Source organism: Natator depressus, chromosome 9, assembly GCF_965152275.1.
Source record: "Natator depressus isolate rNatDep1 chromosome 9, rNatDep2.hap1, whole genome shotgun sequence".
NCBI classification, from domain to species: domain Eukaryota; kingdom Metazoa; phylum Chordata; order Testudines; family Cheloniidae; genus Natator; species Natator depressus.
Window position 1 is genome coordinate 17341902 of NC_134242.1, and position 12073 is coordinate 17353974.

The 12073-nt window shown below is 39.1% G+C and overlaps 1 protein-coding gene across 8 annotated transcripts in view; it reads left to right on the forward strand.

Annotated features, from left to right (window-relative positions):
• MECOM (MDS1 and EVI1 complex locus) overlaps positions 1 to 10978 on the forward strand; it is a 249768-nt gene extending 238790 nt beyond the window's left edge. For all 8 annotated transcript variants that reach the window (XM_074963598.1, XM_074963599.1, XM_074963600.1 and 5 more), the window contains 5 exons: positions 2411 to 2580; positions 4690 to 4834; positions 8199 to 8435; positions 8984 to 9170; positions 10119 to 10978. In XM_074963598.1, the coding sequence (XP_074819699.1) occupies positions 2411 to 2580; positions 4690 to 4834; positions 8199 to 8435; positions 8984 to 9170; positions 10119 to 10253 (874 nt within the window). In that variant the 3' untranslated portion in view covers positions 10254 to 10978. The remainder of the gene's footprint in view (positions 1 to 2410; positions 2581 to 4689; positions 4835 to 8198; positions 8436 to 8983; positions 9171 to 10118) is intronic.
• The last annotated feature ends 1095 nt before the right edge of the window (positions 10979 to 12073 follow it).

Sequence of the window (12073 nt, forward strand, 5' to 3'; positions counted from 1 at the left end):
CACTTTACAAACTGTGGTCAAAATCCTCCTCCCCATCCCTTTGCATAAGCAGGCCCCAAATAATGTAGAACTGTATGGGAAGGGACAAGCACTGGAGAATCCATGAGGAGGGGCTGTACGACCCCTTGAGTGTGACAAGAGCCATATTTTTAGGCAATTCTAAGAGGGAGCTCATGGTGAGGTATAGGTAGTCTCAGGAATGATCAGTGACCACTGCACAGATACGCAGAAACCTGTGGTAACTACTGCAACAGAGAGTGGGATCACCTTGACCAGCAAACACATATTAAAATACAACGTACCCTGGCTACATAGAGGATTTAAAACTCATTAGTTAAAACATGTTTTTAAAACAGACAGCACCTGGTCTAGACAACAGCAAAACTTTTCATCCTGGTCTAGACAACACCAAAACCGTTCCATGTTCCACCCCAGAGGTAGAAGCATCTCAGTTGTGAGTAAGAAGATTCCTGTATCCCACATTCAAATTTTGTAATTGCTTTGGGATCTTGCAGAATAAAAAGTGCCGTATTAAATGTAAGATGATATGATTACTTCAGAATTCATCCATAATAAATACATTCCAAAGATCTTATTATAGATGGACCTGATCTGGATTGGTGCTGACTTTCCCCTTGACTTCAGCGGGTGCTACAGGTGCCCCGCATCTCAGGTTCAGGCCCTTAGTAGATGTACCTATTTAGATACATAACAGGTAGATCGGTCTAACTCTGATCCCATTGATGTCAGTGGTAACAGAATCCCACCCACTGCACATGACTGACATTTGAGCATAGGTGGTTCAAAAATGCTTAAGTGAGGGAGGTGCATAAGTCCCATTGATTTTTAATGGAAGTCATGCTCCTAAATCACTTGGGCACGTCTGTAAATCCCAGCCTAAAAACACAGCAGTATTATTTGTAGTGTTTATGTTTAATTCAGGTGCTCCTTAGATTATGTGATTTAAAACAAAAAAACAGTTTCAAACATGTTGGTGTATAAATTTACTTCCTGTCTAATTTGAATTCTTTCTGAACTAGGTAGAATTACCAGAAACATAGTTGGCTTTACTCCCTTGTTGACAAGCATGTGTAGCTGCTATTAATATCCATGATAGTTATGCATATGTAGAAATGAGAACTGAAGCGTTAGCTTATTGAAAATGAAATATTCATTGAAAATCAGTTGGAAGGAAGCCAAGTCATGTTCCAATAAAACAAACACACAAATTTGTGCACTTAAGAACCTGTAAAGAGCTGAAAAAGCTCATTGTTTGTGATGAATTTTTCTTCCTGGAGTCTTTTTGGGAAATGGGATTTGCATCTAATTTTATTCATGACTGAAGCTGCATCTTGAAGCATGTTACGCTTGTCCACCACATAAAAGCCAGAAACAATTAGAAGCATAATGGACAATTTCTGCACTGAAAAACTGACGCTGTTCAGAGTGTAATGGACATGTTTTGAAGCACAGGAAAAGTAAGATGATTGAAAAACGAGGGTGATGAAGACTATTGGCTAGTTGCCAGAAAGAGAATTTGGAACAGTTAGAGTATGTCTTAGTAATGGCTTAAAGAGCAATGCAGTAAAGGCTTTAGGGACTCCAAATCACTACAGAGTAGGAAAATTGATGCCTCTGGTACCAGAGTGATAGACTAAACTACCCACATTGGCACGGTATTAAAGATCTGGATTGTTTATTGCTGGTTTTTGGAAGATAACTGAATTTCCTTTGGGATTAGCAACTGAGCAAACTAATTCCTCAGAAAAAGATGTAATCACACAGGATAATTTTGCAAAGACAAAGTGGCCTCTTTTACCTTATTTGAGTATTAAAAGGAATTTGTTTCATGTTTTTTTTTCAAAAGTGTTTAATTGTATTGTATTGGCAGCACATGAAACAATAGCATTATGCTCTACTGTTTTTCAGACTCCTCAACTTTGCAGGCAATACTTTTAAATACATGGGAATCAATTATGCTAACTAATTCGATGCAGTTAAATCGGAAATATTATGCTTCTTCCTAAATGCGAGGTGCTGAGCAAGCTCAACCGCAATTCCTTTTAGCTACAGTGTATGTTAAGGCTACTCAGCACTTCGCTGAATTGCACCTGTAGGTCACGAGTCAGTGGAGTTCCACCGGTCTGAAAGCTCTGTGAAGAAGCAGAGAATTGGGCCCCTCGGGTGCCACCCTAGTCCATTTAGGTCAACGAGAGCTTTGCCTTTGACTGCAATTGGAGTGGGATCGAGTCTATAGTTATCAGCAAATCCAGAAAAGAAGAAAAAAGGGGAGAATTTAGGGTCTGAAGTGTGTTTTGAACAATCATTTTGTGAAATGCTCTTTACCCTTTATTCTGATTATTATTCCAGTTACTAATAAACAATTTCTTTTCCTCTTGTTTCTTTTTAGATGCAAATACTGTGACAGATCTTTTAGCATATCGTCTAACCTGCAGAGGCACGTCCGTAACATCCACAATAAGGAGAAGCCATTCAAATGTCACTTATGTGACAGGTGTTTTGGTCAACAAACCAATCTAGACAGACATTTAAAAAAGCATGAGAATGGGAACATGTCTGGTATGTAATCATTTTCCCCTTTCACTGCACCAGAGAGCTATCCAGTGTTAATATACAAGTACTTCCTGCTCATTTTCAACACTGGCTTTGTGAAATATGCACCATTTGTTCTCAGCTTCTGGGTATTGGGAGTGTGATTTTCAAAAGTACCTAAATGATTTAGGAGCACCAATCCCAGTGATTTTCAAGAGGCATAGATTTTTTTTCTTTTTATAATTTAATGCAATTTTATGGGTTTTTTTTCAAGCCAGCCATGGTATTTTTGGCCTGCAAAATGATTTTTCATGCAATCTCCATGATCACACTGTTGTCAGCAGAAGGCCTTGCCTTAGAATTCTGGGGAGTGCCTTCAAGGTTATTCTTGCCATCCCCTAAAATCTTCAGACCACCAGCAGCTCTCACCAGTGGAGCCTCTCTCCTCCTGTCCCCACTGCCACAAATTGGACCAGGTCCCCCACAAAATCAAGAGAGCCACATCTGAGGATTTCATGGGCCATGAAAGTAGCACTGGGGTGGGGGGAGGAAGGGGATAGTGAGACAGTGCATAACACTTGGTTGAGAAATCTGTAGACTTTTTTAAAATGCCTATCTGCATTCTCTTTAATTCATTATCTACCTAACTAGAAATAATCAAACACATGTATCAAATGCAGGGATTGTCTTTTCCTTGATGCATATAGATGCCTCTCATTGATATTCCTGGGTGTTATCCAATTATAGACCTCAGTAACTATATCAGTGATGTGCATTTTCAAAACTATACTCCAGAACCAGGAGGTAAGATTATGTTCCATTTGAAACTCCGGGTCTAACACGCAGGTTTATTTACTGACATTACTGATGCTACAGGGCGACAGGAAAGAAAGACACTGAAATTTTTAGTAAAGGCAACTGCTACGAATGTAAACCAGAGAAATAACACCCAGTATGCAAGCTGTCTTTGTGGCTGCCTTTTACATCAGCCCTTTAGACTTAAAGTTCTACCAAATGTCCGCTATCCATGAATTACATTGAAATCCAATGTCTAACTATTTCCCATGCAGAGAATTGGGCCCTGCTGCTCCTCTCATATGAGTCTGATAATGAGTAAATTACTAGACTCCTTTCTTAGACCTCAGCCTCCAGCCCTTTTGGAAACATATGCAATGGACTCAACTAAAAACAGTGGCTGGAAGGGACAGGGCTAAAGCCCACCAGTTCTGAGTAACAGCCTATCACCAACATTTATTTAAAGGCTTTGTATCTGCCTCACTTGTGCAGTCAGGTAGACTGGCAGGCTTAAACAAGCAAATCACCCCTGTTCGTAATAAGGGTGTGTCCCTGAGAAGGTGGGAACCAGCATTGTTTTTTCTAATGATTACAGCACAGAACTTGTCTGTCTGTCACTGATTCACTGTGTGATACTGGGCACGTCACTTAAGACAGTGGTTCTCAAACTAGGGCTGCCGCTTGTTCAGGGAAAGCCCCTGGCAGGCCGGGCCGGTTTGTTTATCTGCCGCGACTGCAGGTTCTGCCGATCGCGGCTCCCACTGGACACGGTTCGCTGCTCCAGGCCAATGGGGGCTGCAGGAAGGGCGGCCAGCACATCCCTCGGCCCGTGCCGCTTCCCGCAGCCCCCATTGGCCTGGAGCGGTGAACTGTGGCCAGTGGGAGCCGCGATCAGCTGAACCTGTGGACATGGCAGGTAAACAAACCAGCCCGGCCCGCCAGGGGCTTTCCCTGAACAAGCGGCAGCCCTAGTTTGAGAACCACTGACTTAAGACACAATCTTGGAGTCCCTGGGAGCTTTGCCATAGACTTCAATGCAAACAAGATTTAGCCCTTAATTTCTCTGTGTCTCAGCTGACCCATCTGTAAAATGGAGTTAATAATACTTCCCTCCCTCACTGGGTGTTATGAAGTTTAAATAATGTTTGAAAGTGGTCAGCCAAAATGTGAAATACATACACACACACACAGACTATTTTGAAAACTGTCTTAGGGGTTTCATATTGGCAGCTGTCCTAAAATGATGCACATGAAAATTTTATTTTTAAATCAGTTTGTAAAGGATTAAATGGATGAAAAATGCAAATGACCAATCTTCTCCCCAATTTTACCTTCTTGAAGGTACTGCAACATCTTCACCTCATTCAGAACTTGAAAGCACGGGGGCAATTCTGGATGACAAAGAGGATTCTTATTTCACAGAAATTCGGAATTTCATCGGCAACAGCAACCACAATAACCAATCCCCAAGAAATTCGGAAGAAAGGTATGATGTCACTGTAGTAAGACAGCTCCTGAAGATGACTATGTTCCTTTCCCAATTCATTTTCCCATGTCTGCTATTTTGAGTATTATGGATACTGTAAAAAGGAAGTTGGCTGAGTTGAACCAGAAGTGATTTTAGCATCCTTGCTGTCACAATTGTCATATAATCAGTTTAGCAAAACAATTGTGCTGACACCAACCTAGATGAATAAACAAAAGCCTGGAAACAAAGGCGTATGTTCAAATGAGCATGTCACAACTTTAGTTGTATACATACAGACCAGAGCACATCATCTGGTGATAGGCAGCAAAATCCCTGAGTACAGCAAATACTAGGCATCAGGAAACATCTTTTTAATGGGTGGCTGTCTATTTTTATGAGGGCTTCCCAATTTAAAGCTACCATACACCAATTCTCCTGTCCACGTAAGCATACTATAAATTGCCTCCATTTTGAATTCACTGAAAATCACAGACCCTACAGCATTGACAGCCATGTGTGGAGAGGATTAGAAAGAACATTGTAATCTAAAGGTAAATGGGCAATTAACAAAGTGGAAGAAGTTAAATTTAATTCCTCAGTACAAATGCGAGGCCATTACTAAGGGGCCAGTCCTGCATACACTTACTGCCAGGTAAAGTGCTCACTACCATGAAGTCAGTAGTACAACTACTAGTAATAAGTAGTTCACACTACTCTAGCCATATGAGACTTTCTTTCTGTCAGGGTATGATTTAAGTGCATATGTAAATCTAATTTTTCCTTAACTATAAGGAACTATAAATAAGGAACAGATAACAACTTCTAAGAATGTTCAGCTACTATAAAAATATGGCTAAGCATAAGGGTCATGAGAGAGCTTGTCTGCTTCTAATTTTAAAGGCTACCATATTGAGCATGTATATGAACCATACACGCTATGAAGTAGTATAAAGGCTCCAACTTTGTCTGCCTCTTTCAGTTAATTTGCATCAGATTATCAATATCAGAAATTGTTTGCTGATAGTGAATACGTTCATCCCCCTTTTCAATTTCCAATTTGTCTTTGTGCTGGAATCAACAATAGTAGATGTAAGACAAATATTCATGAAGGCAACTGATTAAATTATTACATGCATATTCAAATTTCATTCCATCTTGACCGGCAATGAGGGTTGTTGGGGTTTTTGTTTGTTTGTTTGTTTTTTGCACATCTGGTCTCAACATGTCTCAACAGGAAGGCAGTAAAGAGAAAAGGTTGATGGGTCATACAGTTTTTCCTTTCTAAATTCAGGGCTTCAGTCTATTTTTGATGGATGTTTTATCCTTGGCAAATTACTGCACTTGAAAGCAAAATTAGTGAATCTGTTTTCTTAATCATATGGCTTTCGTTACTTTGGTTTTAGTCCATTTCCCTTTCATTTCTAACGGTCTTGATTTAGCATAACTAGCAAGTTGTCAGCTGGAGCCATGATTAATAATTTCTTATGTCTGTCCAAAACATGTCATCATCATACTTAGATAAAAGATGTTAAAGATATCCGTTCTTTGACTCTATTTGAATAATTATCCCCTATTTCCATTGCAGTTCAACTATCTTGACTCAGTGCAAACTCAGGGATTCTGTCATTGTGTTGCAAATAGATCACTTCCTGATTTTTTTAATAGGGTGTCAGATATGAGTGATATCGGTTGATAATGGTTACTGTCGCGTCGATGATGAGATGTGGGGGATGTTGACCCATTGGCGGGCACAACTGGAACAACTTTTTTATATGCCATAAAGGCCACTATGTGGGGACAATGATTCATGACATGGACAATTACTGAATCATTCCCAGTGGGGTTTTGAAGGAGTTAGCCATATGATGATTTCCTGGAAAAACTAAGCGACAGCAAATAGATTAAATCTCATTGCACGTATACAGGAGCACAATGACCCTAGAGGAATGCAGCCAGCAGGCATGGCCGCTTCTGGTGTGCTAAAGCTTTTGGTTAAGAAAGTAAAGATGTTATAACAATAAAGCAAACAAATCAATATCTAATGTGTTTTCATGAGGCATCTTCCTGTGTTAAAATTCTCAGTATATTCTGTATCATGCAGCATGGTTTAAGTCACATATATTCTCAAGCTAACTCTGTGCAGACAATAAAGTTTCCATTTTTGTAGCTGTACTCCTGGAAGGCAAAGGGCCACGTATGCAATTAAAACAATAAATGAGCCAACCAGTGCAGTGTTATTTCTTACATAAAAACACTGGGCCAGCTACACAGGTTAGTATAGGCTGACATAGCTCCACTGACGTCAATGGAGCTATGCCAGTTTAAACCAGCTGCATATATGGCTCAGCATGTATCAATGTATACATTTTTGTGGCAGAGCTGAGCACCTTTAACTCCCATTTAAGTCAATAAAAGTTGAGCACCTCCAAAGTTACTCAGCATCCTACAGGATAAAACTCCTTAATCAAACATGCTACAGAGTACAAGTCTATAGGTCAGCATGAACTTAGCACCCTTTGTAGAATATGCTGTAACAGGCCCTAAAGAGCGAACCTGCTCTGAAAGCACAAGACAGTTTAATGATAGGTCTGAATTTTCAGAATGTGTATTGCTATAATTATTATTTAAATAAGAGTATTGGTTTCACTTCTCACTTAAAACATTGCATTAGATATTGAGAATTAAGGGACCTTTTCGTTATTGCCATCAGCCCTTATTTTTGTCCACCTTTCAATCCAGCCTCCCATAATTGTGGGTGTAATTTTGCACCTGGACTTCAGTGTGGGTGCAAAACTGCAGGCACAATTATTTGTACCTGCAGTTGCACCCAGTCAGATGCCATGCATAATCTGTGGGTGCAGTAACATAAGTGGGCTTCTTAATGAGTGGAGTTGTGAGCACAATTTATTTTAGAAAATATTGCACCTGCATTTGATTTTGCAAAATTGTGAGCATACTATTGGAGGCCATTTCTAAAAAATTCAGATTTTCAGCCTCTATAGCTCCCATTAAAATTCATTAGGTTATTTTGCCAAGGCTAGTTGGTATAAGTAGAAGTACTATGATTAAATGAAGGACGGGAAAAATTAAAAAGAACATCAGAAAACACCTCCTGACGGTTATGTATACAATGGAGTGGGATGGGCTCCCAAAACTAAGAGTAGAATTCCATGCAGTTTGGGCCATAATATTTCATTGTTTTTTAAACAGAATTCACAACAATAATTCCTTGATATTCAAAGCTAAAGAGTACAAAACACTACAAAGCATGCTGGAAGGGACCATTTTGCGTTGGCAGCAGGAGAGGTCTTTTTCAGCTCTACTTGGTATGATTTCATAAGCCTGATTATACATCGATTGATTGATTTTTATTTTCTTTTAGAATGAATGGCAGCCACTTTAAGGATGAGAAAGCATTGGTGGCAAGTCAGAACTCGGACTTGCTGGATGATGAAGAGGCAGAAGATGAAGCAGTGATGGATGAGGAAGACGAAGAAAGTGAAATTGCAGGGAAGCCAGTCAAGGAACCGGTTACAAGTAACCTACATGAAGGGAGCCCTGAGGATGACTACGAAGAAACAAGTACTTTGGAAATGAACTGCAAGGCTTCCCCTGGCAGGTTGGTTTCTTCCTAGTATTTTAAATGGTACAGTCAAATAAAGTTAAAAAAGAAAAAAAAAGAAAACAGTGCAAGCATTCCAAGGACCAAATTCTGGCAAGCATGCTAGGAAACAGCCCTAATGAGCTAACCCCAATAGCAATGTCAGTGTGCACCTGTATTTGGCTGACACCAGCCCTATCCTCAGCCCCTTTGGGCAATCGGTTCCTTTTAAGAGTAGAAATAATTGGCACAGGGAGCTATGAGCGATTGTCAGGCCAGAGTGGATACATATATAAACACGTAGCATATGCTGTCTGGCACCTACTAGCTGCCTGTGACTTGTGCAATGGTCCCATGCCGTTATCCTTACCTGCTGGACCATACTGTAGCTGCTTATGATTTTTGGTGAAGTTAAAAGTGAGGCAGTTTAGAGCAGACTTAAATAGATGAGAATTGGTGTGCAGTAGCCTTATATTGGTGAGTCCTTATAAGAAGACCTTTTTTGGAGGCATGCAAAAAATTTTAATTACATTCAAAAACCCACAACCTCCATCACATTTTTGTAGGTATAAAGAGGATGAGTATACCAAGACTGGACTCTCTGCTTTGGATCATATAAGGCACTTCACAGATAGCCTCAAAATGAGGAAAATGGAAGAAAATCAATACACTGAAGCTGAACTGGCAGCTTTCAATACTTCACACCTGCCAGAGGATCTAAAGCAACCATTGTACAGGAAATCCAAGACCCAGGTAAATTCTTAATTCAGCTTAAGCTCATTGTCACTGAGTATCCAAAAGATGGACCTGCTGGTGTGTGGTAAACTAGAGTCATCTTAATCACAACAGAAAGGTTTGTGCTCCTGATCCACAGTAAGCCCTGAAAATTTGCTCTCCCCATTCTGTGGTTACTATCAGAGCAAATGGGATATAAGATTGTTTTAAAGAGGGGGGCATATTCTTGGGTGGTGTAATCAACCTAAGGATCTGGCCCATGATATGTAGGTATATGGAATATTTTTAAAAAACAGTATGTTGCTGTGTAATGTATTCCTGTATACATATGCAAAGATTACATCACTGTGATTAGTGGGATTCTGCTCTCAGATACACCAGTGCAAGCCTGCTGGAATCATCACTTGTAGTCAGTAGGTGTGCTCCAATACAACTGAGAGGACTTGGCCAGATGTATTTTCACAAGTTAGTGTGACTGCACCACTCAAGAGAATTAGTGAACTTTCCCTAGGGATGGGTCTGTTGCCAGAGGTACTGTCGCCTTCTAGTGGCGTTGCTCACTATGTACATGGCATTTCTCTGTTCAGCAGCGTTTAGCTAGGCTGATATTTCAATCCCAGTTTCTGATGTTATTTGGAAGCAATTAAAAAGGGGTTTCATTCTGTTCTTGTCTTGAAACCACCCAGGAAATTACTACTGAATGTTTTTAAAATTCTTTGTCAGCCTTGGGTGATGAGGGTAAAGAATTATTACTATTAGTGGGTCAAAAAATGTCAAAGGAAAGGTTGGCAGAGCTTTACCTAACAGATGTTGTATACATAAATCCAAATTTAGACCTCCACTGAATACAAAATACTCTCTAGGGATCAAATTTTGGCTGCTTCCATATAGGTGACATGGTTTAATGTCAAAGCAGTGCATTCTGCAGTGTTTACCACTTTCTCTTTCTCTTGTTTCCTCATTCAGGCATATGCTATGATGCTCTCTCTCTCTGACAAGGACTCCCTCCATTCTGCATCCCACAATTCTCCCAACATGTGGCACAGTATGGCAAGAGCTGCCGCAGAATCCAGTGCCATCCAGTCCATTAGTCATGTATGACATTGTGAAACCTTACCAAGAATTGGGACCAAGTCCAAACCAGTAGCATGGCTCTTTCGTATATGACTATTTAAAAGACTGCTGAGCAGAATGCCTTATAAATCTGCAGGGTCACTCATCTAAAGTCTGATGACCTTAAACTGAATAATTTTAAAAAGAAAGAAACTATTTATTCTCAATATTTTGTTTTGCACAGCAAAGGCAGCTGCTGACTTCTGGAGGATCAATGCGACTTAAAAAAAGTTTCAGTGGATTATGTAAACCACGGCCGGGAAAAATGTCTTCCAATGCACCCGGCATGAGAGGGTGGGGGCAGATGGGTTAAGACTGCATTGATACACATGGGCACTCCTTTAAAATAGAAACTGAATTGTTTTTCTTTTTGTATAAGATAGTTTGACACAGGATTGGGAACAGTTGCTTTTATGTACAAATCCTCTTCATTAAAGCTTTATGCATTTTAACCCTTCAAAGAAAGAAAGTAGTTCTATCTTATGCACACTATCCATCATTAATATTAGAAACCAATAACAGGGAATATTTCATCCTCTCCGTAATTTTTTCTTCTTACCTGCATTGTGAAAAAAAAAAAGAAAGAAAGAAAGAAGAAAAGACAAAAAAAAAAAAAAACTTTGAGAGACAATACATAAGAGGTTTGTGTATATTGTAAACTATGAATGTTCACCACTCAAAGACGTTTAAGTCATTCAGCTACTTCTGTCAAAGGACCATTTCATCAACAGTACCACTATTTCAATGTTTGCCAAATCATTGTAATGACATTTTAAATTTAGACAATCATGTCGCTGTGTTGTTTTGTTTCCTCTAATTTCTTTTTTGTGTTGTGTGTACCATGTATTTATTTGTTGGCAAACAATTGTTTGTTGATTAAAATAGCACTGTTCCTATGTTAAACAGCACTGCTCCAGTCCCCCACTACTTTATGATGTAGGCACCCATGTACTTCAAAACAAGTGAGGTGAACTGATCTGTGTATATTGGAGTGCAAAACAGTGTTCGAAATTTTCTGACATTCCTATTTTTTTCTTTTTAATGAAACTAAATAACTAATAGATGCGAATTAGTTTTTTTTAAATACAGTAAATTGATTCAATTGTATAAACAGTTATAATTTCTTCATGAAAGCATGATTCTTCTGATTAAAACTGTACCCAATATTTTATGCTGGTTGTCTGCGAGCTTGTGTGATGTTATGTTCATGTTAATCCTATTTGTAAGATGAAGTGTTCCAAACTTACGTTAAAAAAATAAATAAATAACGGACTGTATTCAGTTATTTTTGTTTTGTTTTTTTGCCTTTTAGTGAGGGACCAGATTTATTTCCTTTTGTTTATAATCTCATTTTGAAATAATCGGCAAGTTGAGGTACTTTCTTTAAATGCTTTGTACAATGTAACTGTTATGCATTTCAGAACATTATTATGGGAGGATCAACTAAAAAAATAAAGTACTATAAAACCGAAGGCATCTTTTTCACTCTCCTTTTGTTTTTGTGGAGTCATTCCATTTAATTTAATTTATCACTTGGTAACTTAAGGGTTAGGACTGATCTGTATCTCAAGTGGCCATGGATAATAATAACAACAATAGAATCTGGAATTGCTATAGTATCTTTCAATTATCTTAATGTACTTTACAGATAATTAAGACAAATAATAAGAGGGTTGTTAGTGGCCAGAATGCAGATTTAAATGCTTTACTTAATGCAGTCACATCTGGATCAGGCTCAAGGCCATGCATCCGCTGAACAAACTTGTAGAGTAGTAGACAAGTTTAAGAGACCCCAGCTAGCGCAATCA